The 25,958-nt window shown below is 36.4% G+C and overlaps 1 protein-coding gene across 6 annotated transcripts in view; it reads right to left on the bottom strand.

The window, feature by feature from the left end:
* The window catches only part of AGO3 (argonaute RISC catalytic component 3), a 112,386-nt gene that overhangs the window by 8,050 nt on the left and 78,378 nt on the right, over positions 1 to 25,958 (bottom strand). For all 6 annotated transcript variants that reach the window (XM_058553668.1, XM_058553670.1, XM_058553669.1 and 3 more), the window contains 6 exons: positions 25,308 to 25,492; positions 13,462 to 13,621; positions 12,070 to 12,160; positions 8,688 to 8,882; positions 8,218 to 8,352; positions 5,284 to 5,385 (listed from right to left, as the gene is read on the bottom strand). In XM_058553668.1, the coding sequence (XP_058409651.1) occupies positions 5,284 to 5,385; positions 8,218 to 8,352; positions 8,688 to 8,882; positions 12,070 to 12,160; positions 13,462 to 13,621; positions 25,308 to 25,492 (868 nt within the window). The remainder of the gene's footprint in view (positions 1 to 5,283; positions 5,386 to 8,217; positions 8,353 to 8,687; positions 8,883 to 12,069; positions 12,161 to 13,461; positions 13,622 to 25,307; positions 25,493 to 25,958) is intronic.

Raw genomic sequence — 25,958 nt, 5'->3', positions numbered from 1 at the left:
AAGAGAGGAGGAGGAGGGAAGAATGGGAGAAAAGAGTGAGAGACAGACAGACTGAGGGCGCAGCAGAAGTGAAGGAAGTAGGATAGGGGATATTGGGAATTGAATCAATATGTTGTCCTAAGATACCACTAAGCAGATGAATGATAAGGTCTTATTTATGTTTTAGTTAATCTGATGGAGAACAGACTAAATGAGGGCACTTAGGATCATTTTGCAATTGTATAGGAAAGTAATAATGAGAATTGGAACTAAGCAGGAGAGGTGAGGATAAGAAACACGGATAGGCCTGAGAGTGAGAAGGTAGATTCTACAGGGTTGAGGGATTCATTAGATGAAGGTGGTTAGGTGACCGAGTGCAGTCAAAAACAACTTCAAGGTCTGGAAATTAGGAGAAAAGTTGTGTGTGTAAAAAGAGATTTAAAAGGCATAAATATTATTTGAATTTAAAATGTTAAAGGGTGGATGGAAGAACAACCACGAAATCAAGAAAAAACAGAAAGGCAAAATGACAGGTAGAAGAAAAATATGTAGTGGAAGCCAAATGGTAGATGGTTTCGATGAATGAGTGATAATAGAGTCAGATGTTGCAGAGATCAAGGAGCAATAGTGGTGGCGTAGAAGGCAGGCTGCTTAAGTTGAACAGGAAATAGCATATATTCCTATAGCAATAAAAGACTATAAAATAGTCTTTTATTCTTAACGTAAACATTCGACAGAAATATAAATATAGAGAGAAAAATACATGGACCATAAGTGTACACACTGATGAATTTTCAAAGTGAACATACCCATGAAACCAGCACCCAAATCAAGAAATTGAACATTAACTGCAACCATAAAGCCCCTTTGTGCCCTCTCCTGGTTACTACCCTATCTACCCTGCTCCTGGTAACCTCACGTGTAACATCATAGATTAGTTTTGCCTGTTTTTGAACCTTATAATAAATGGTATTATAAGTATGTACCCTTTGAGTCTAGCTTCTTTGGTTTGACATTGTGTTTGTGAAATTCACAGACATTATTGCATCATTCTCATTACTGTACAATAGTCTGTTGTATAAATATATATTGATGGTTATTTATCCAATCTACTGATTACGGGCATTTGAGTTGTTTGTAGTTTTTGACTATTATGACCAGTGCTACTATGAACATTAACACATTATGCCTTGGTGAACACAGATATGCATTTCTGTTAGCTATCTTGTAGTGGAAATCCTGGGTCATAGAATACACATATATTTAAATTTACTAGATAATGCCAGACAGTTTTCAAAAATGTTCATATTAATTTATACTCCCAACAGCACAGTATATGAGTTCCAGTTGCTCTATATCCTTAATACTTGTCTTTTGTGTGTGTGTGTGTGTGTGTGTGTGTGTGTGTCTTAGGAAGATCGGCCCTGAGCTAACATCCGCGCCAATCCTCCTCTTTTTGCTGAATAAGACTGGCCCTGGGCTAACATCTGTGCCCATCTTCCTCCACTTTATATGGGACGCCGCCACAGCATGGCCTGACAAGCGGTACATCGACGCGTGCCCAGGATTGAACCTGGGCCACCAGCACCAGAGCGCGCACACTTAACCACTATGCCACGGGGCCAGCCCCGCTTGTCTTTTTTTTAAATTTCAGCCATTCTGATGGGTGTGTTTAGGCTATTCTTTGAAGAATAGTTTGGTGACAAATGGAAGAAAAGATATGGGGCAATAACTTAAAAGAGAACAGCAAGATCAAGGAATTGTATTTTAGGATGGGGGTATCTACAAGCCAAGGGAATGGAATCAGAAGCTTAGAAGAGATTGAAGATATAAGAAAGGATAACTGGTGAACTAAGGCCAACTTAAGGCAGGCAAGAGCAAGTGAGAACAATACTACAGGCTGACCCTTTCTCCTGTGAGAGGAGGGAAGAAAGTAGGTGTGACTGACAATATAATTTCTTAGTGAGGTAAAAGGAAGAGGTCACGTGCTGAGTGTTGGGGCAATAGACCAAGGTTAGGGACCCTCGGAAAATGGTAAGAGCTAATGAAAGAGGAGTCAAAGGATTGTTAAACAATAGTGAAGAATATCTTTGAAGTTTTGGTGATCATATCAGGAAGTTATAATTTAGGGCACTGCCTGCTCTGATTCCTCAACAGAGAGCATTTCTCTCTTCAGGAGAATTCCCTTTGGTGGGTCGGGGGGGGTCACATGCTCCACGCAGTTCACATGTTTGTAACAGTATGTCAAGTGGGATTTATTTTCCCTGCTATCCCGGAATTTCAACTGTGGCCCAAAGCAGAGGACTAAAGGTACTAAGCATCTTACATTCTAAAGCGCTACCAACTTTTGAAGCCAGTCACCTTCCTTCAAGGGCTCACTGTGAGGAGCCAGTTCAGGATAGATCTTATCATCAATTCCCTGGCTCTGGCCTCTTCTCATCTTCTCTCCATCCTCTCAATATAGGAAGAGAGTGACTGAAGGTTTTGTGAAAATATGGAATTTTATTTTATTTTATTATTTTTTTTGTGAGAGAGATCAGCCCTGAGCTAACATCCAATGCCGATCCTCCTCTCTTTTTTTGCCAAGGAAGACTGGCCCTGAACTAACTTCCATGCCCATCTTCCTCCACTTTATATGGGACGCCGCCACAGCGTGGTGTGACAAGCGGTGCGTCCGTGCGTGCCCAGGATCTGAACCCGTGAACTCCGGGCCACCGAAGCAGAGCGCGTGTACTTAACTGCGTGCACCACTGGGCCGGCCCCCTGAAATATGGAATTTTAGTTATGAGGAAAGGCACACTCTCTCCCCTGAAGTCAAGTAAGAGGGACTCCAAGAAAATCAGTTATAAAGATGAGGGCCTTCTAGAAAGGGAGACTATCATCTCATTCCCCAACTGGATACTTTCTGAACTCAGAGTCCATAGGCCCACTCTGTCAACTCCATAGAGCTAGAATGGTTAGTTCTTGGAAGCAGTTTTAGGAGCCAAAAGAAGGAATGTGAGCAGAGGCACAGGAGCCATGAAGCCATGCAATGGGATCTCCACCCTAAAGGAGCTGGGGTCTATATTGATGATGAGGCCAAAGGAAGACACTGCTGCCCTTCAAGGGTCCTCAGCTTCACGGAGACTAACGCATCAGAAAGAATCAGAATGGACTATTGAAAGGCTCGTGTCACCTCCCCACTACTGACATGCTGGCAGTCAGTGATACCAGATGAGTTAGAATTCTAGAAGGAGGAGAGGACGGAGGTATCTCAGAGGCAGGCCATGGTCCCCTCTTCTACTCAAAGCTATTGGGACCAAAGCCCTAGCCTGTCCTGGTCAGATGGAGGGTAGAAGGGAGGAGCCAAGCTTTGACTTGATTTGTAAATTTAAGTTTAAAAAATGAATGGGAATTTTACTGCAAAATAAAAAGGGGAGGGAAGGAAATGGGGCTAAGCTGTAAACACCAACAAGACCAATAAAAGTGTCAAGAAGTTATGGAATTTGGCCAAAATGTCGTTAAAGGATCTATTACTCACTGGTAAAGTTAAAAGTAGTGATATGAAAAAATAATCTCTTATACTGGTTAGAAATGATTGGGTTTTTAATTTTAGCTGGTAAAAAACAAAACTCCTTTTTTTGATCTCAGAGAAGTTTGAAAATTCTAATAAAGCTAAGATGTTTAAAGAATCATCTTTAGCCCCTGTGAAATATTCCTGATTATTTGCTGACTAGAGCAAAGTTTCAACTCGGTGTTCCAAAGGAAAATTGATCCCTAAAGTCTCTGGTTAAATACATGGGGGAAATATTCCTATCTTGAAGATTTATAACAACTGTTTGCATATCAATGATATCCAAAAGTTCTAGATTAAAAAAATCTGTTTAACAAGCATTTCCAAAATTTATTTGAACAGAGAATCTTTTTTTCTCCTCTGTGATATTTATTAAAAAGTCATAGCAATGGGCCGGCCCCATGGCTTAGTGGTGAAGTGTGTGCGCTCTGCTGCTGGCGGCCCGGGGTTCGGATCCTGGGCATGCACCGACGCACTGCTTCTCTGGCCATGCTGAGGCCGTGTCCCACATACAGCAACTAGAAGGATGTGCAACTATGCCAAACAACTATCTACTGGGGCTTTGGGGGAAAAATAAAAAAAAATAAAAAAATTTAAAAAGTCATAGCAGTAGTGTTCCTTGGGATACATGGAGGGAAACACTAGGTTAAAATACGTATTCCAATGATGTAGATTTTATCTCTAGAAGGTACTTTTTTTTTTTTTGGTGGGGAAGATTGGCCCTGAGCTAACATCCACTGCCAATCTTCCCCTTTTTGCTTGAGGAAGATTGTCCCTGAGCCAACATCTGTGCCAATCTTTCTCTATTTTGCATGTGGGACACTGCCACAGCATGGCTTGACAAATGGTGTGTAGGTCCATGCCTGGGATCCAAACCCTTGAACTCCGGGCCGCTCAAGTGGAGCGCACGACATTAACCACTATGCCACTGGGCCAGCCCCTAGAAGGTACTTTTAACTTTGTTTTGCTAAGTGATTGTTATCACCCACGATGAAAATGTACAACACTGACTGTAAAGAGCAGCAGATATAAGAATATAGATAAATGAGTGGGACAACAATTTTAAAGCTGTAAGAGTGAAACTGGACTTAGTGTATGTGTGACACATAAAGCTTTAAGGTACAGCTGTACAGTAATGTACATCTTCCTGAAATTTCTATTTTAATCAATGGCAAGTAACCTAAAACAGTTTTGGGCTACATTCTCTCAGACATCCGAAGAATGTGGATTCACTTTCTGCTGCTGAAAAGTTTGAGAAGCACTGAATTAAAGCTTATGTTCTACTAAGTATAGCTAACAAATTAACAAAAAGATTTTCTGAAGAGAATAAGACTCAAAATTATATAACTGAAACTTAAAGCTGTAATTCTACAATTAAACTCTTTCACATGCTCAATATCTGCCAGTAAATGTCAAAGTTTTCTATGAAGTATTATTATCAAAAAGAAGCATATATCAAAGGAACAATCAGGTATTTAAAATTTTTTTGAAGTATTAGGTTAAACTAAGGACCCAGTTTAGGGAGATTCATTCTATTAAACTACTTATATTCTGGTATTTTCATAGAAATAAGCCCCTCTCAAGGTAAGAAAGGGGAAAAAATTTATTTACTCAAAGTTTCACTTAATTTCATGTGGAAATAATATGGAGTGCAGAGAAGAGTATTTCTTTCTCTCTTTTTTTGAAATTAAAAAAAATATACATAAGAACGCAAGTTCCTGAATTACATTTCACCCGAAGTGTAGGCTTACCTGTATTCCAGCATGGCTACAGAGGTAAAAATCGAACTCATATGGGTGTGTAATGTCTGTATCAACTGTTGTTCCAGCTGGGATGTTGCCACTTCTTCCGACCTAGATTTGTTTGGTCAAAGTTTAAACAAGACAAAGGTAAAGGGTGTGTCTGACAGCACTTTAAAACACGTATAAGTATATAGGCTGATCCCATGTTTCACCTCTTTCAGGTTGATATATTACTTAAGCAAGCATTAAGAGCAGACTTTATTCTAGTCCTGGTTCCTATTCTTAAATGTTGCTGAAAGAAAGAGCTGACAAACAACGAGTTATTAGTCTCTACTGAGGTTTAGCTGGTAGTTGATCCCAGTAGGGGTGGAAGACTTAAAAAAATTTTTTTAAAGTTACTTTAAGTGCTCCAATTTATGGTGCCTGTGCACAGCAGGTACTTCTGAATGTGTAACTCAGGAAAATCAGCATTTTCCTTGGAGAAGACTATTTTTAGAGAGAAAGAATGCTGACAACATCATCAACAAAAGTCACCATTTGTTAACCATTTGTGTGTCAGGTACTTTACATACATTTATTTCTAATCCTGATAACCCTGCTAGTTAAGTATTATTCCCATTTGTATGGGGAAACTAAGGCTGAGGATATAAACTAATTTGCCCAATAGCATACAATAAAGAGCAGAACTGGTAATCAAACACAGAAACGACTGCAAAGGCCCTATTCCTTTGATTTCATACTAGCAGATTCAAGATCCCATAAGGAAACACACCATGATTTGCTCTGAGTAGATATGTTGTAAATGAAATAGTTTGAAATTCCTCATAATGAAAGGCTCCTAATAAAACACTTTAAAATACATATGTATACTCACCTCCACCTCCTTATCCCTAACATATTTAAAATCATTAACTATAAGTCTAGGTTTACAAGGCTAGCAAATCAGAGCCTATTTTACTGACTCAGACATTATTTCTGCCATGTGAGGGACTGCTATCAGGTAGTGCCTTGAGTTACAGCTGTGTGGACCAACCAGCTAGGCTTCACCAAGCACAAAACAAAGAAAACAGTTCATAATCTACTAAATCATGCCTATTCTTAACACATAAACCTTCTAATTAATATATATAAAAAGTTTTACTCTATTCAGAGAGGCAGTAAAATGCCTAGGTTCATATCACAGCTCCACCAATTTCTAGTTGTGCGGTCTAGGGCATGGTATTTTACCTCAGTGTGCATCTGTTTCCTCATTTACAATGATCTCTCATCTATAATTAGTAGTAGTATTTAGAGCAAAGGTGAAAGAGAAGCAAACAAATGATGGATTGGCACAACTAAACACTAGATGCTAGTAATCATTAAATCTAACTTAAGTTTTCCTAATTCTACTTTTGAAGAAATCTTTGGTTTTCTAGGTACAGAAATGTACCTAGTAATTTGGGGTCAATGGCCTTTAACAACCTGGAGGCCATAATAAAACTATCACTGCTGCTATTAGAGAGATAGTACAGACAGTGATTAAGAGCCCTCTGGAGCCAAACTGCCTGATTTGAGCCTTAGCTTTACCAATTACTAGCTTTGTAACATTGGGAGATTACTTAACCTCCACGTGCCACAGTTTCCTCCTGTGGAAAATGGAGATAATAATAGTAAGTCTCTTAATGTATTGTTTGTGAGGATTAAATGAGTTAAATTTATAAACAATATCTAGAACAATGTCTGCTATTATTATTTCTTTTTCTCTATTACTACTACTATCACCACCAATCTACAACTAGCTAACCTTTATTGAGTGCTTAGTAAGTGCGAAGCACCATTCTAAGTGCATTACATATTATAATGTATTTAATCTTCTCAACAATTCAAATAAGGTAAATAATTTTATCCAAACCTTGCTGAGAAAGAAACAAGCACAGAAATGTTAAGCTACTTGCCCAAAGTTACACAGTCAGTGTAACCAAAGACCAAATATATACCAAAGACAAGACCACTCCTCTCTCTCCGCCTTTTCCATTGAACCCCTTTCCCAGGGAACACTGACACTTGGAATCCTCAGATTTCTCTGCTCCAAGGTTTGCAGGATGCGGGCAGAGCACTGGAAATGATAGCAAGACTGCTACTTGCCTATGTTGCACACAGACAAGAAGACAGATTTCCCTAGGTATTTATATCCTTTCCCTTCCTAAATATAAAAATACATATTCACATTATAAAATACAGAAAATAATTCTGTGCATTTTAAAGGAGGCATTGTTTACAAGTTAGTTTGCTGAATTTCCACTAATCATTCTAAAAGTCCCTAGCTTTTAAAAAAACTAATTTTTACAAGATATTTTAAAAAGAGAATGTACCTTTTTTCTTCTGAACATTTAAGAAAAATATGAGTAGAAAGAACAATTTTAAAACTATGAGTTTCTTCACAAAAACAAAAAAGTATTAATGGGATTTTGAACATCTAGAGTATTACTAGAAGTTCCAGAAAGTTAAAAAGTAACAACCAAGGCCAGCCAGGTGGCGTGGCAGTTAAGTTCGCGCGCTCAGCTGCAGAGGCCAGGGGTTTGCAGGTTTGGATCCTGGGAGCAGACCGACGCACTGCTTGTCAAGCCATGCTGTGGTGTCCCATATAAAGTAGAGGAAGATGGGCATGGACGTTAGCCCAGGGCCAATCTTGCTCAGCAAAAAAGAGGAGGACTGGCAATGGATGTTAGCTCAGGGTTAATCTTCCTCACACACACACACACACACACACACACACACACACATATACACACACACACAAAGTAAGAACCTACTTTGATACTTTTATATTCATAATCTGCTTTGCTGAAATCTGGTACTATGTATTAGAAATTTTGCTGTTGGCAAGAAGCCTTTGTTAAGTGCTCTAAGAACTACGTTAGATAAGACTGGCTTATAACAGTATTACAACAGATGTAAGATTACCCTTTCTGTCCTATCAGCACAAAATAATCGCGTGTGATGTCTCTTCTGAACTACAATATAGGTTATTCCAGGTTGATAGTCTTTCTCCAAACTGATGCAGGCTTCTCGAATTGCTAGTAGCTCATAATATAATACCTAGAGAAGATGAAATAGAAAGATTTGATATAGCCAGCTGTTCTCTTATACATACTTAAACGAAAAATAACGATTTAGTCTCAGGATTTCTAAATCTCACCACTTCACAGCTAAATATACTTCTCTTTTCCATCTTTATTATCAGAGCATGGTCTTAGCAATCAAGGCTTATACATCCATAGTAAACATGTTACAAGGGAAAATCTAAGGAAGCATCATATTTTGACTTTAGGAACTCTCAACTTAATTAAGTCTTCTAATTTCAGAACTAGACACCACAATATAAACACAGTATCTGATTTAAGCATAGTATGATGAGATCCCCGGCAACCAACCTGCCTAAACTGTCCCTCTGAAACACCATCCCGATAAAAGATGATACGAGTAGGTTTGAACCGAGTTGACTTATAAAACTGAATGAGAAGTTCTCGGACCATGGAGGCTAAGTCCTGGATGATCTCCTGTCGGGGTCTCTGAACTCTTACTGTAGCGCAGTATCTGCTTGGGTGGGCATCCATACTACCTACAACCTAGGTTGGAAAAAGTAAAGAAAAACAGAAATTAAGATAATCAAAACTATAAGAATATGAATTTTACCACAATAAAAAAAAATTGAAAAAAGGAACATGGATTTCATTTAAATTTGTATTTTATTATAACCTTCCTATTTATCCCTGTTCATTTTGAGTAATCACAAACAGATAATTCCCACTGAAGAACGGAATAAAAGACCTCGTATAGGGTCAAAAACTATTTTCCTATAAGTAGGCTGTACTTTACAGTTAATAATTAGATTCTAATTTATAGATGTTGCTGATAAATCTAAAGATTAGTAAGGAAAGAGACAAAAAGATATACATGAAGAGAAGAAGAGAAAGGAGATAAGTAAAAAAGAGGACCCTGTCAAACCCTTGATTTCTCTATATATCTCTTATACTTTAGCAAACCACCCCCAGAAGCCATACTTAAGACTTTGACATCATCTTTGAACTGTTATGCTTCATAACTTTTAAAAGGACTTTTCTCTTTTTATTGCAATGTCCTAGACCAGAAAGCTTGAATCTATAGTCAGTCTTACTGTCTTAAATTTGTGTTCTCTATCTGCTCCTCAGAAAAGTTAATCTTGGTTTTGGGAATAGCTCTTAATTTTCTCTTTCTGTGTCTTTTTTAATATTGTTATGTGCCTGGAGCAGAGGGAAGTTTGAAGCATGAACTTATAAGTTCACCTTGACTATAGTCACTCACAGACCCACTGAGGCATGATCTCTGGAACCCGAATATTTTAAAAATGTCTACACATCATTCTGATCAGAGCCTAGGCTGAGAAACAGCTGGTCACTGCCTCTAGCTTCTCTTTCTTCTAGGGTACTATTTATAACAAGCCATGCTTCAAAAATGGAACTCTTCACTCCCCTGTTCATTGCTGCATTATTTACAGTAGCCAAGACATGGAAACAACCTAAGCATCCATCGAAGGATGAATGAATAAAGAAAACGTGGCATATACATACAATGGAGTATTATTCGGTCATGAAAAAAGAATGAAATCTTGCCATTTGTGACAACCTGGATAGACCTTGAGTGCATTATGCTAAGTGAAATAAGTCAGACAGAGAAAGACAAATACTGTATGATCTCACTTATATGTGGACTCTAACAAAACAAAACAAAACAAAACAAAACACACCAACCTCATAGATACAGAGAACAGATGGGTATTTGCCAGAGGTTGTGGGTGGGTGATAAGTGAAATGGTAAAGGGTGTCAAAAGGTACAAACTTCCAGTTATAAAATAAATAAGTCCTGGGGATGTACTTTACAGCATGGCGACTATAGTTAATAATACTGTATTGCATATTTGAAAGTTGCTAAGAGAGTAAATCTTAAAAGTTCTCATCATAAGAAAAAAACTGTTTGTAACTATGTATGGTGACAGATGTTAACTAGACTTATTGTGGTGGTCATTTCACAATAATACAAATATTGAATCATTATTTTGTACACCTGAAACTAATATAATGTTATACCTAATTATACCTCAATTAAAAATAAATAAAAACAGTACTTCCAAAGAGTGTCTAACTTCCTGTCCGTACTTTAAATGTCTTACTTACTTGAAACCCAAATATGGAAAATTCTTACGTTTCTCTTCTGTAGGTCAGATTAGAAAATAACCAAGAGTTTTTAAAAAAATAAGCTAGAATTTGTCTACTTATTCATTTACATGGGTTGTATCTGCTTTTTTTTAATCTTCTATATGTAAAACAAAGAAAAAAAAAAAAGAACTGACCATTTCTTTCCCTTGAATGCTCTCTCACTACTAAAAAATAAATCCATATCCCTTCTGATGGTACAAAAAACATCACAAAAACTTACCAGCCTCACAGCCTGCTATATTACATTCTAATTCCCTGCATCTCTCAACGTTCTCCAAACACATCAAGTTTTTGCAATCTAAATTTTAATTTACATCACTATCAAGGTAGTATCTTTTATAATATGTGGCATTTATTACTTACATTTGTTTCTTACACTAGTCTTTAAGTTCTTGGGAATAGAAGCCATATAGCAAAAAGAATCAATCAATAAATTCTATTTACAAGACCTGTGATAATCATAAAAGAAAGCAGGTATTTGGTAGAAATGGATCTAGTAGAAAAGGACAGTGACTACCTGGAACTCCAAAAGAATTCAAATATGCTTAAACTGTCTTGGAAAATGACCCGAAAACAGCAAATCTAAAGTGAGTCTTTTGAATTTCTTTCCTTACCGTTTTATCTTCTATAAGAATATGTTAATGAATACCACAGATGGCTCAATACTACCTCTAGAACATTTGAAATATAAACAATGTATGCATAACTATAAGAATACAAAGCAATATAATTTATTAATAAAATTAATTTTCTTTATTAATGAAATAGCTTTGGAATCCTAAGTGAAAATTTTAATATTACTACCATTTTCAAGGATAAATAAGATTTATCAGATTGTTAAAACTTAAAATTTATATAAAGATTATAAAATGGATGGTAGAAAAATATAAAAAGTCTTACAGTTTAATTTCTGAAATTTATCAAGTATGCCTAAAATATGTTGACATTTTCAAAACGGTGGCCTTTGTTAAGATCAAACAATTTTAAAGTTGGGTAAAATATTATCTAGCTTTCTGAAGTTTATAAGAAATATACTTAAAAGAAATGACATAGAAAGGGTACAAATATAGAGGTGGGCAAAGATATAATAGGCAGATATTAAAAGTAGGAGTGGCAGTATTAAACAAATAAACAATTCAGGTGCAAACTACTAAACTGGATGAAGGTGGGAGATATTTCATATTGAAAAAAATGCAATCCACCAAGCTTATATGTAATGTATCTTTCTGTAACAAAGACACTAGTGAAATAAATAAACTCTTTGAATTATAAAAAGTAACTGAAAATATACAATCATGGAGAGAAACAGACAAAGTAGGAAAACAGAAGATTTGAGTAATATAATTAATAAACTTGATTTAATAGATATATACGGAATTTGTAGTCCCCGACCGTAGAATGATCATTCTTTCAAAAACACAAGGAACATCTGAAAGCTGGCTCTAGATATATATATTTATAAAAGTTGGTTTCAAATAAAATATCATTAAAATTAAAAAAGTCGAAACCAAAATGTTGATCTTTGTATAAACTTTAGATAAACCTGACTAATGACACTCACAGCAGCAATAGAAGGCTTCTTCCCATCACCAGCTGGTGGATGAGTGACATCTGCTCCCAAAAAGATCACTGGTTGCTGGAACACAGAAGGTCTTAAACACATTTTTTAAAAGAGTTAGATAAGTCATTTTTTTCATTATCCATTTTTCTGTTTCATAACACCGTAACACAACTGCAAGTTGCTGACACAGCACAGAAGAGATCCTGTCCTTCACAGGCCTGAACTACTGAGAGCTTTATTCTCTTAATTCACGAAGCCCTAGTCAATGAAGCAAAAGCTGTCACAATGGGTCTCAATGTCTTATTCAGAGCAGTTTTTCGCCTTAAGCAGTGGTGCTGGGGGTGCAAAGGGTATCTGCTGTTAGTGTTCTTCATAATAGGCATAAAATGATAAACTTCCTCACATTAAGCCACTAATTTGTATCAATCTTTGTTTAATCTATTTACATTTTAAGTTTATGTAATCTCTGAAAGAAAAAGAATCACTAAACTTTACACTGGAAAGGATTATGGGAGTGTATTACTCCTCCTCCCCTGGCCAAAAGTACAAATTTGAGTAACATATATTTAATAGCCATAAAGCAGCTAGTAGTTCATTTTATTTTTAAAAGTATATCCTTTAAGATTCAAATGACTGTCTCTTAGTTCTTGGACTTGTTGATAAAATTCTATATTCACCTCAGTTATGAATCTTGTCTTATATTTAATAGGGATAGGAAGTAGAGGCAGCATGGAAAAACAGGAAAAAAAAGAGCTTTTGCATCAAACACACATGGTTCCATCCTTCTAATGCTTATTTGTGGTGCATAGTAGTCAAGATATTAACTTATTAAAGCCCTAGTTGCTTCAACTATTAAAAGGAAAACTGTTATTCACTTCTCCAAATAACAGCCTCTTCCTCAGCAACTGTTTCTAGGTCACTGAGCTCTTGGATATGATGGCAATCTAACAGTAACATCTGTTGTCCCCCTGACTGCAGCAGGGGTTGATATGGCTTGCTTAACTGATTTACTTAATTGAATGTCCCCTCCAAGACCCTCCTTTCTTCCCTCACTTTCTACGTGGGTGAGTAGCTTCATGACACCAGGTTGAAGATGACTATCAAAAAATGAGAAAACTCTTCAAGCTGGGCTCTCCAGTGAGAAATAAATAAAGATGTCAATACTTTCTAGCCAGGCAAGAGGTACTTTGCATACTAAATGAACATGGAGGTGGGAGGGGATTTTTACATGGGAATCTCTTAATCTGGCCAATCCAAATTCTTTTAATTTGTTGCTAAAATGTCTACTTATTTCCCACGCAGAAATCATCAAAGCTATTTCTTACCATATCTTACATATGGCAATATATAGAAAAATAACGAATATTTTATCATGCAATTAGCTTATCTTACCTTTGATGAGGTACAAGAATATTATTGATCCCTCCAAGTTTAACATTTATCTTTAGGCACAGGTTTGAGAGAGTTTGAGGGGATGTTTTTATTACATTCTTGACTTGAACACACTGTGTAGCCATACCCAAAAGCGTATCTCCTACACGTTTCACCTCCGCTATGGAACAAATGCAAATAACCTCTAGTTAGATAAAAGGTCAAACTTTACTGAAAAATAAGCTACTACTATGTATCCCCCCTTGAAATACATCATTGTATTACAGGATACCAAAAATTACACCAATATTAAAACAATGCTGTTAAAATTTAAAGTATACTGCCTTGAAGATTAGCTTAAGTATTTTTTTTTTTTTTGTGAGGAGATCAGCCCTGTGCTAACATCTGCCAATCCTCCTTTTTTTTTTGCTGAGGAAGACTGGCCCTGGGCTAACATCTGTGCCCATCCTCCTCCACTTTATATGGGACGCCGCCAGAGCATGGCTTGCCAAGCATTGTGTCGTGCGCGCCCGGGATCCGAACCGGCAAACCCCGGGCCGCCGCAGTGGAGCGCGCGCACTTAACTGCTTGCGCTACCAGCCCAGCTCAGCCCCTAGCTTAAGCATTTAGTGATAATTTTTCCAATTGTTTTCTTCTTTGTATAAGAAAGCACATCTTGATTATCATAAAAATAGTATAATTACAATAACTGAAAAACCATAAAGAATATCATACATAATACCTTGTTAGCATTTTACTGTACTCTCTTCCAGTAATTTTCTCATTTATATTATTTTAATGCAGTTATAATCACAGTATACTTACAGCTTTCAATCCTATTCTCCAACCTTTAATTTAAAAATACAGAGGTATTACAGTGTAAAGAATAAAAGGCCCTTTTCCGTTCCCCTTCTCTGCCATTGTAACTACCATAAAAACTTCAGTGTACATAACTTATATATAAAACACATGGAAAACATTTTAAAATAAAAATTGAGACTGTACTATACATTCTATTCTGCAACTTGTCATTTTCACTTAATGATATAGTATGTTCTGCATCTCAATATATACATCGCCCTTATATTTATAACACCTCAGTTATTCTGTTTTTATATGCCATATGTTATCTAACTAGCCATACACTGATATATTTTTAGCTTGTTCCAGGTTTTCATTATTTCAAACAATCCTATGAATAATATCCTTGTATATTTATTTTTCTTCATTTGTGTAACTATAGCTTCAGGATAAATTTCTATAAATAGACTTCAGGGGTCAGAGGTAAATATATTTAACATTTTTATAGATAGTGACAAATTGCTCTCCAAAAAGGTTTATTTATTCATTCTACAAATATATAACGTGCACCTAATACACGCTAATACTGTGTGAAGCTCTGGATATACAATGGTGAGTCAAGAAAGACACTGTTCCTGCCCTTACAGAGCTTATAGTGAAGTCAGAGAAATAGGCATTAAATAACTGCTCAAATTTAACATTACAACTGTGAAAGCAACAGAAAGGAGAGGTATAAGGTGCTATAAGATAATAAAAGTGAGAGAATTTGACCTTGTCAGGGAGGTAAGGAAAGCTTTCCCAACAAAGGGATGTCCGAACTAAAATTCAAAAGAAGAAATTCAAAAGAAGAATGCACATTTACTTGGTGAAGGGTGGAAGGTGGGTCATGAGAAGCAATACAAGTAGAAGGAAGAGGATGAACAAAGAGTTCCTGTGGGGAAAAAGACCATAAAGTGAGATGAATCTCAAAGAGGTAGGAAGTCACGATTTGAACATGCAAACCCTTGGAAGATCATACTGAATATCAATTTTATCAAGTGCATAATGAAAAACTATTGAAGTGGGGGTGATGGGGTAGGGGGTACAGAGGATTTGTATTTTAAAAAGACCACCCTGGATGTTGGTTATAGCTCCAACATGTAGAAGGCTTGGAAGTCATCACTCCCATTCTCACAACAAGAAAAAAGCAGAGTAAACTGAAAATCAATAACTTTTCTTAGATCCATTAGAGAGCTGAGGTCACAGAGTGAACTGCCACCCCCAAAACAGGTGAATACAAAGAATCACAACCAAGATCAGCTTATTAGAAGTAGAAGCTGATGAAACCAGTAACTGGGAGGAGCAATTAAACAGTAACTACTATAACTCAACAAGAAAAAACCCAAACAATCCAATTAAAAAATGGCCAAAGGACTTGATTAGACATTTCTCTGAAGATATACAAATAGCCAATAAGCACATGAAAGAATGCTCCACATCCTAATCATTAGAGAAATGCAAATCAAAACCACAACGAGATACCACTTTATACCCATTAGGATGGTTATTATCAAAAAAATTGAAAATAACAAGTGTTGGCAAGTATGTGGAGAAACTGGAACCTTCGTGCATTGCTGGTACGAATAGAAAATGCTGCAGCTGCTGTGGAAAACAGTATGGCAACTGCTCAAAAAATTAAATACAGAATTACTATCTGATCCAGCAATTTCACTTCTGGGAATATATCCAAAAGAAGTGAAAGGAGGGACTGGAACAAACAGCTGCATGCCCATATTCAAAGCAGCATTACTCACAATAGCCCAAAGGCGGAAGTAATCTAAGTTTCCATCAATGGATGAACAGATAAACAAAATATGGTATATACATAACGATGAAATATTATTCAGCCTTAAAAGGGAAGAAAATTCTGATACATGTACAACATGGATGAACCTTCAGGAAATAATGTTAAAAGAAATAAGTCATAAAAGGACAAATGTATGATTCATTTATATGAGGTACCTAGAATAGTTAAATTCATAGAGACAAAGCAGAATGGTGGCTGCTGGGGATGAGAGAGGAATGGGAAATTACTGTTTAATGGGTACAGAGTTTCAGTTAGGGATGATGAAAAGGTTCTGAAAATGGATAGTGGTGATGGTTGCACAACAATGTGAATATATTTAAAACCAATGAATTGTGCACTCAAAAATGGTTAAAACGGTAAATTTTGTTATGTATATTTTACCACACATACACACAAAAACTTGTTTAAAAAACAGTTAACCCGGGAACACTCCCATGAAAACAGTACATCAGAAGGAATGAAACTATAATCAAAATTTGACACTAAATGACTGACTTAAGGAAGCCATCTGTTGACACCTCCACTAACATGAGACAAATGAAGAGATCCCAGGGTTCAGGCAAAAGAGGGCAACTACAGAAAGAGCTGAAATATAGGTAGCAGCACTCAGGAAACAAAAATTAAGTAAAAAAGAAGTGGCAAATGATGAAAGAGTTTTTCTATGAGAAAAACAAATGGGGTAAAGGCAGTAAAGCAGCTGTTTTTTAAAATAAGAATTCCAGAATGATTTAACACTTGAAACTATATGAATGGATAATCTGATTTATAACTAAACACCAAACAATTAAATTATTTAAAAAAAGTGAAGGAGAAATACTTCTTCAGACAAATAAAAACTAAGGGAATCTGTTGACAGTAGACTTGCTTTGGAAGAAATGATAAAAGAAGTTTTTCAGAGAAGGAAAATAATATAGGTCAGAAATTCAGATGTATATAAAGAAAGGAAGGTCAGAGAGGGAATAAATAAAAGTAAAATAAAATCTTTTAATTTCTTATTCTTAATTGAACTAATAGATAGCTGTTACAATGTGTTGGGTGGTTATAGCTTATGGATAAGCGAAATGAATGACAGCAATGTTATAAGGGACAGGAGGGAGGAATTGGGAATACTTTGTTATAAGGTCACTATGCTACCTGTAAAGTATGGTACAGAATTCTCTGAAAGTGGACTTAGATTAACTGTAAATGTATATTGCAAACTCTAAAGCAACCACTAAAAAATTTTTAAAACAATTATAATTGATATACTAACAAAGGAGAGAAAATGGAATAATATAAAGTGCCCAATTAAAACCAGAAAAGGCAGAAAAAGAGGGAAAGATAAAAATAAGACCCAACTACACGTTGTCTACAAGAAATCAACTTTAAATATAGAGACACAGATTAAAAACAAAGTGATACAGAAAGATACACCATGCTAACATCAAGGAAAAAAAAAAAACTGGAGTAGCTATATTAATTTCACATAAAGCAAATTTCAGAACCAGGAAAATTATTAGGGATAAAGAAGGGCATTACATAATGATAAAAGGGTCAATTCTCCAAGGTGACATAACTATCTTGAACATGCATGCATCTAACAAAAGAATGCCAAAATAAGTGAGGCAAAAATTGATAAAACTGCAAGGAGAAACAGACAAATCCACTATTATAGTGGAGACTGCAACACACTTTTATCAGTAATTGACAGATCCAGTATGCAGAAGATCAGTAAGGATATAGCTGACTTCAACAGCACCATCAATCAACTGAATCTAAGAGACATTTATAGAATACTTCATCCAATAACAGCAGAATACACATTCTTGTCAAGCTCACATGGAACATATACCAAGACAGACCACATTCTGGTCCAAAAACATATCTTAACAAATTTAAAAGAACAGAAATACAAAGTATGGTCTCAGACCACAATGGGATTCAACTAGAAATCAATAACGGAAAGATAGCTGGGAAATCCCAAAATATTGGTATATTAAACAACATAATTCTATGTAACACATGGACCAAAGAAGAAGTCTTGAGAAACTTAAAAATATTTTGAACTAAATGAAAATGAAATACAACTTGTCAAAATTTGTGGGATGCAGTGAAAGCAGTGCTTAGAGGGAAATTTATGGCACTGAATGCATATATTAGAAAAGAAGATCTAAAATCAATAATCTATGTCTCCACCTTAGAAAAATAGAGAATGAAGAACAATATAGACTTAAAACAAGTAGAGGGAAAGAAATATTAATTAGAGTAGAAATCAATGAAATTGAAAATAAGAAATCAATAGAGAAAAATCAACAAAACCAAAAGATGGTTCTCTGAAAAGATCAATGAAATTGATAAACCTCTAGCCAGACTAAGGAAAAGAAAGAGAAGACACAAATTACTAATAACAGACATGAAAAAAGCGTCATCACTATTGGTTCTGTGGACATTTAAAGGCTAATAAAAGAATATTATGGGGTCGGCCCCATGGCTTAGCGGTTAAGTGCGTGCGCTCCGCTGCTGGCGGCCCGGGTTCGGATCCCCGGAGTGCACCAACGCACTGCTTCTCCGGCCATGCTGAGGCCGCATCCCACATACAGCAACTAGAAGGATGTGCAACTATGACATACAACTATCTACTGGGGCTTTGGGGGGGGGGGGAATAAACAAAATTATATATAAAAAAAAAGAATATTATGAACAACTCTAGGCCCACAAATTTGATAACTTACATGAAGTGGACCAATTCCTTGAATGACACTATCAAAACTCACAAAGAAGAAATAAATAATCTGAATCAGCCTGTATCTATTAAAGAAACTGAATCATTAATAATCTTCCAAAAAATAAAGTACCAGGCCCAGATGGTTTCACTGGTAAATTCTACCAAACATTTAAGGAAGAAATGATACCAATTCTCTACAATATCTTCCAGAAAACAGAAGCAGAGAGAATACTTCCTAACTTATTTTATGAGGCCAACAATACTTAATATCAAATCCACATAAAGACTTTACAAGAAAGGAAAACCAAAGATCATTATCTTTCATAAATACAGATGCAAAAATCTTCAAACTATTAGCAAATTGAATCCAACAATGTATTAGAATTATATACCATGACCAAGTGGGACTTATCCCAGGTATGCAAGGCTGGGCTTGACATTTAAAAATCAATTAATGCAACTGATCACATTAAGAGACTAAAGAAGAAAAATCATATGATCACATCAATACATAAAGCAAAAGCATTTGGCAAACTCCATCATGCATTCATGATAAAAATTCTCAGCAAACTAGGATTAGAGGGGAATTTCCTCAACTTGATAAAGAACAACTACAAAAAACCTATAGCTAACATTATGCTTACTGCTGAGAAACTAGATGATTTCCCTCTAACATCAGGAACAATGCAAAGATGTCTTCTCTCACTACTCCTCTTCAACATTGTACTAGAAGTCCTAGCAAATGAAAGGAAAAGGATATGAAAGTATACAGACTGGGAAGGAAGAAATAAAACTGTCTTTGTTAGGAGAGGACATGATTGTCTACGTAGAAAATCCCAAAGAATTGACAAAAAGCCTCCTGGAACTAATAAGTGATTATAGCAAAGTTGCAGGATACAAAGTAAATATACAAAAATTAATCGCTTTCCTATATACAAAAAATGAACAACTGGAATTTAAAATTAAAAACACAGGGGCCGGCCCTGTGGCGTAGCGGTTAAGTGCGTGCACTCCGCTGCTGGCAGCCCAGGTTTGGATCCTGGGCGTGCACCAATGCACCACTTGTCAGGCCATGCTGTGGCGGTGTCCCATATAAAGTGGAGGAAGATGGGCAGATGTTAGCCCAGGGCCAGTCTTCCTCAGCAAAAAGAGGAAGATTGGCACGGATATTAGCTCAGGGCTGATCTTCCTCACAAAAAGAAAAAGAAAAAGAAAAAGAAAGTAAAAAAATAAGATAAAATAAATAAAATTAAAAACACAATACATTTACATTAGCATCAAAAGAAAAAAAAACAAATCTAATAAAATGTGTGCAGGATCTATATGAGGAAAACTATAAAACTCTGATGAAATCAAAGAAGCTCTAAACAGAGAGATATTCCATATTCAAACACAAAAAGACTTAATATTGTTAAGATGTCAATTCTTTCCAGCTTGATCTATAGATTCAATGTAATCCAAATAAAAACCTCAGCAAGTCATTTTGTGGCTAACGACAAATTGACTCTAACATTTATATACAGAGGCAAAAGACTCAGAATAGCTAACATAATAGTGAAGAAAAAGAACAAAGTCAGAGAACTGACACTATGTGACTTCAAGACTTACTATAAAGCTATATTGATCAAGACAGTGTCATATTAGCAAATGAATAGACATACAGACCAGTGGAACAAAATAAAGGGTCCAGAAAACAGACATACAAATATAGTCAGTCAATCTTTGACAAAGTAGCAGAGGCAATTTAATAGAAAGACAGTCTTTCCAACAAATAGTGCTGGAAGAACTGGAGAGCCACATGCAAAAAAGTGAATCTTAGACAAAGACGTTTTATCTCTCACAAAAATTAACTCAAAATGTGTTATAAACCTATACGTAGAAAGTAAAACTATAAAACCACTAGAAGATAACTTTGGTGAAAACTTTGGTGACCTTGGGTTTGGCAATGAGTTTTAAATGTAACACCAAAAACATGACCTGTGAAAGAAAAAATTGATGAGTTAGACTTTATTAAAATTAAAAACTTGTACTCTATGAAAGACACTGTTAAGAGAATGAAAAGACAAGTCACAGACTGGGAGAAAATATTTGCAAAACACATATCTGATAAAAAACTTGTATCTAAAATATACAAAGAACTCTTAAAGCTGAACAATAAGAAAACAAACACCCTAATTAAAAAATGTGCAAAAGATTGGAACAGACACTTCATCAAAAAAGACATACAAAAGGAAAAGAAGCATATGAAAAAACACTCAACATTATGTGTCATTAAGGAATTGCAAATTAAAACAACAAGATACCACTATACACCTATTAGAATCCTAAAATCGACAATACCAAATGCTGGAGAGGATGCAGAGGAATAAGAACTCTCATTCATTGCTGGTGTACATACAAAACGGCACAGCCACTTTAGAAGATAATTTGGTAGTCTTACTATTCAATACACTAATTATTTTCCTAGTTATTTACCCAACTGAGCTGGAAACTTATGTCCACACAAGAACTTGCACGTGAATATTTATAACAGCATTATTCATAATTGATAAAAATGGGAAGCAATAAGATGTCCTTGAATAGGTAAACAGATAACAGACTATAGTACATTCATACAATGGAATATTATTCAGCAGTAAAAAGAAATGACTTGTCAAGCCATGAAAAGACATGGAGGAATCTTAAACGCACACTGCTAAGTGAAAGAAGCCAATCAGAAAACGGTACATACCATATAACTCCAACTATATGACGTTTTAGAAAAGGCAAAACTATAGAGACATAAAAAGACCAGTGGTTGTCAGGGGTTTGAGAAGAGGGCAGGAGGGATGAATAGGTGGAACACAGATGATTTTTAGAGCAGGGAAACTATTCTTTATTTTTTTATTTTTTTTTAAAGATTTTATTTATTTATTTTTTCCCCCCAAAGCCCCAGTAGATAGTTGTATGTCATAGCTGCACATCCTTCTAGTTGCTGTATGTGGGACACGGCCTCAGCATGGCCGGAGAAGCGGTGCGTCAGTGCGCGCCCGGGATCTGACCCCGGGCCGCCAGCAGCGGAGCACGCGCACTTAACCGCTAAGCCACGGGGCGGCCTAGAGCAGGGAAACTATTCTTTATGATACTGTAATAGTAGATACATGATGTTATGCATTTGTCAAAACCCATAGACCTGTACAACACAAAGAGTGAACTTTAATATAAACTGTGGACAATATATTAATAATAATTTACCAATATTGGTTCATTAAATGTACCACACTAATACAAGATGTTAATAATAGGGAAAACTATGTGCAGGGGAGGGGAAGCATATAGGAACTCTACTATTTGCTCAATGTTTCTATAAATCTAAAACTGTTCTACAAAATAAAGTCTATTAATTAAAAAAAAAATCACTCTGGCAGCAGTGTCGACAATGGACTAAAAGGGAACTAGAAGCAATGCAGAGAAGAACACCAGTTTGGAGGCTACGGTAATAACAACTTCCCCTCCCATCAACAGGGTACGAGAGTGTATAATTAATTATTCACATTTTTGCCAAAAACGGGTATTCTCACTGTTGGTGAAAAATAACTTATTCTAGTCCATATTTCTTTAATGACAAATGAGGCTAAGCATGATCTCATAAAATAACTGACCATTTGTTTTTCTGTTTTACGTCCTTGGTCTATTTTTCAGTTGAGTTGTTTGTCATTTCCTTACTGATTTACAAATTTTTTGAGTTTAAAACCTTCTGCATTTTATCACAACATAAAAAATATCTTTTGAATTTTATAACCATCATTTTTAATCACTGCAGACTATTTCATCAACATACTATTAACTTACTCATTGTTTAAAGCCAGTTCTTATTTTTTAACATCACAGACATCATTATTTGTGCATAAAGATTTTTCTAGGGGCCGACCCGGCAGCAGAGCAGTTAAGTTCGAGAGTTTCACTTCTGTGGCCTGGGGTTCACCAGTTCGGATCCTGGGCAAGGACCCACTCACCGATCGTCAAGCCATGCTGAGGTGGCGTCCTAGACAGAAGAGCTACAACTCTACAACTATGAATACACAACTATGTACTGGGGCTTTGGGGAGAAAAAGGAAAAAAGAGGAAGACTGGGTAACAGATGTTAGCACAGGGCCAATCTCCCTCAAAAAAAAAAAAAGTTTTCTACATTATGAATTCTTTGAACACATTTTTGGAATTGGAAATATAAATTGCAGACGAAAAACACATTTTTCTACTTTCGATGGAAAAGATACCAATTTGCACTGCCATAAAATACTAGATTCACTGCATACTCACAAGCACTAGGTATTATAATATTTAAGTATATTTGCTAATTTAGTAGCATAAAATTTTTCCTTTTATTACTCTACTTTTCTTAAACTATTGGTGAAAACCCACATTTTCTCATATATTTACTTGTTTTTTCTTGAGAAATTTTAGTTTATATTCTTTCTCATTAATCTAAAAGAATGTAAGAATTTTTTCCTTTGAACACATAATAGATCTATATGAATTTTTTTTTTTTTTTGGTGAGGAAGATCAGCCCTGAGCTAACATCCGTGCTAATCCTTCTCCTTTTGCTGAGGAAGACCGGCTCTGAGCTAACATCTATTGCCAATCCTCCTCCTTTTGTCCCCCCCGGCCCAAAGCCCCAGTAGATAGTTGTATGTCATAGGTGCACATCCTTCTAGTTGCTGTATGTGGGACGCAGCCTCAGCATGGCCTGACAAGCGGTGCGTCAGTGAGTGCCTGGGATCCGAATGCGGGGCCGCCAGTAGCGGAGCGCGAGCACTTAACCGCTAAGCCACGGGGCCGGCCCTATGTGAATATTTTAACTAATAACAAACTAGCCCTTCGTTGTCTCCATTTGTTGTAAATATTTTTCACATTCTTGGTTTGCTTTTAATTTTAGTTATACTTTTGTGACATACAGAAAATTTAATTTTTAGGCAGTCAAATCTAACAATTTTCCTTTGCAAATTCTTCTGTCATTTCTAAGCTTAAATGATTATACCCCATTCAGGAGGTTGAAAACGGTACTTTCTGTGTGTTTTTCCATGATTCAATGATTTTTTTTTTTGTGTGTGTGGAAGATCAGCCCTGAGCTAACATCCGTGCTAATCCTTCTCCTTTTGCTGAGGAAGACCGGCTCTGAGCTAACATCTATTGCCAATCCTCCTCCTTTTGTCCCCCCCGGCCCAAAGCCCCAGTAGATAGTTGTATGTCATAGGTGCACATCCTTCTAGTTGCTGTATGTGGGACGCAGCCTCAGCATGGTCTGACAAGCGGTGCGTCAGTGAGTGCCTGGGATCCGAATGCGGGGCCGCCAGTAGCGGAGCGCGAGCACTTAACCGCTAAGCCACGGGGCCGGCCCTATGTGAATATTTTAACTAATAACAAACTAGCCCTTCGTTGTCTCCCTTTGTTGTAAATATTTTTCACATTCTTGGTTTGCTTTTAATTTTAGTTATACTTTTGTGACATACAGAAAATTTAATTTTTAGGCAGTCAAATCTAACAATTTTCCTTTGCAAATTCTTCTGTCATTTCTAAGCTTAAATGATTATACTCCATTCAGGAGGTTGAAAACGGTACTTTCTGTGTGTTTTTCCATGATTCAATGATTTTTTTTTTGTGTGTGTGTGGAAGATCAGCCCTGAGCTAACATCCATGCTAATTCTCTTCCTTTTGCTGAGGAAGACCGGCTCTGAGCTAACATCTATTGCCAATCCTCCTTCTTTTTCCTCCGCAAAGCCCCAGCAGATAGTTGCATGTCATAGTTGCACATCCTCCTAGTTGCTGTATGTGGGCGCAGCCTCAGCACGGCCGGACAAGCAGTGTGTCGGTGTGCACCCGGGATCTGAACCCGGGCTGCCAGTAGCAGAGCTCGAGCACTTAACCACTAAGCCACGGGGCCGGCCCCCACAATGATTTATATTTATTGATCTCATAAAACTTTAATTTGTTTACAATAATAATAGCTGACATTTACTGAGTGTTCACTATATGACAGGTGCTATTCTAGTCCCTGTTTACATATGTAAATTTATTTAATCCTTACAACTACCTTATATGGGTTAGGTAGTTTTAGTATCCTAATTTCATAGATGAGGAAATTAAGGCTGAGTGTGGTTAAGTAATTCAGCTAGATCTCACAGGCAGTACACCTGGCAGTAGCTGAGTATTAAGCAGCATAATTTGACTCCAGAGCCTGTGCTTTTTAACCACTACATTATACTGATACTCAAGTTATCTCAATGCCATTTTTAAGAAATAATTCTTTCCTCCACCATTGTTTTCAAATGCCTCCTTTAACTACTGAAATTCTTTTCACAGGGTCTCTTCTTGACTATTTAAATCGATCTACTGACTTGTCTTTTTAAAGTTAACAATTTTCAATACTGTAGCTATAAAATATGTTTTAATGTTTGGAAGTTTTAGGATATGTTTTAGCATAATTCTAAAAGGAATATCAAGTACTTGAGGAAAAACGCAATCTGAAGTTATCCTTACCATATACCGGTGTCTTCCCCGGCAAGATGACGATAATGAGCTGGAGGCCAGAGTAGGTGTTCTTGAGATGCCGGAACATGGGCTCCACGCTGTCTGCCCCCTGCGCATATTTGCAGAAGCAAGGCTGGCCCTGGATGGGCATTCCTGCATCTTTAGAAATCTTACGCAGTTGGTCCGTGAAACCCCTGGAAGGAGAAATTAATAAAAATAAAAACTTTCTCTAGTCATAAACACCTACAAAGTAGTAACTGGAAAGTTTGGGAAGAGAATGCAGAATGAAGCAAAGATATGTGTGCTCCATATATGAAGAGATCACCAGATTACTGATGTTAAGGGCAATAGCGGGTCAGTAATCTATTTTGCAAACTAACACTACTATACAGTTATGTGGCGTTTTGTAGTTTACAAAGGCCATTAGTAATAGAGCGTGCTAGTTAAGAGCTTAGCTCTCAAGTTAGCAAGACATGTTCCAATTCTAATTCTGTTACTTATTAGTTATGAAATTTTAGGCAAATTTTTTCAGTTTCTCTCATCTACAATGTGATTACTTCCATTCTAAGGCTGGTGTGATGATTAAATGAGATAATACATGTAAAGCACTTAGCCCTTAGCCCAAGACATGCTAAGAGCTTGATAAATTTAAGCTGTTGT

This window comes from Diceros bicornis, chromosome 13 (genome assembly GCF_020826845.1).
Source record: "Diceros bicornis minor isolate mBicDic1 chromosome 13, mDicBic1.mat.cur, whole genome shotgun sequence".
NCBI lineage: Eukaryota > Metazoa > Chordata > Mammalia > Perissodactyla > Rhinocerotidae > Diceros > Diceros bicornis.
The sequence above is the reverse complement of the archived record's forward strand: the minus strand, read 5'-3'. Positions and strand labels throughout refer to the sequence as shown.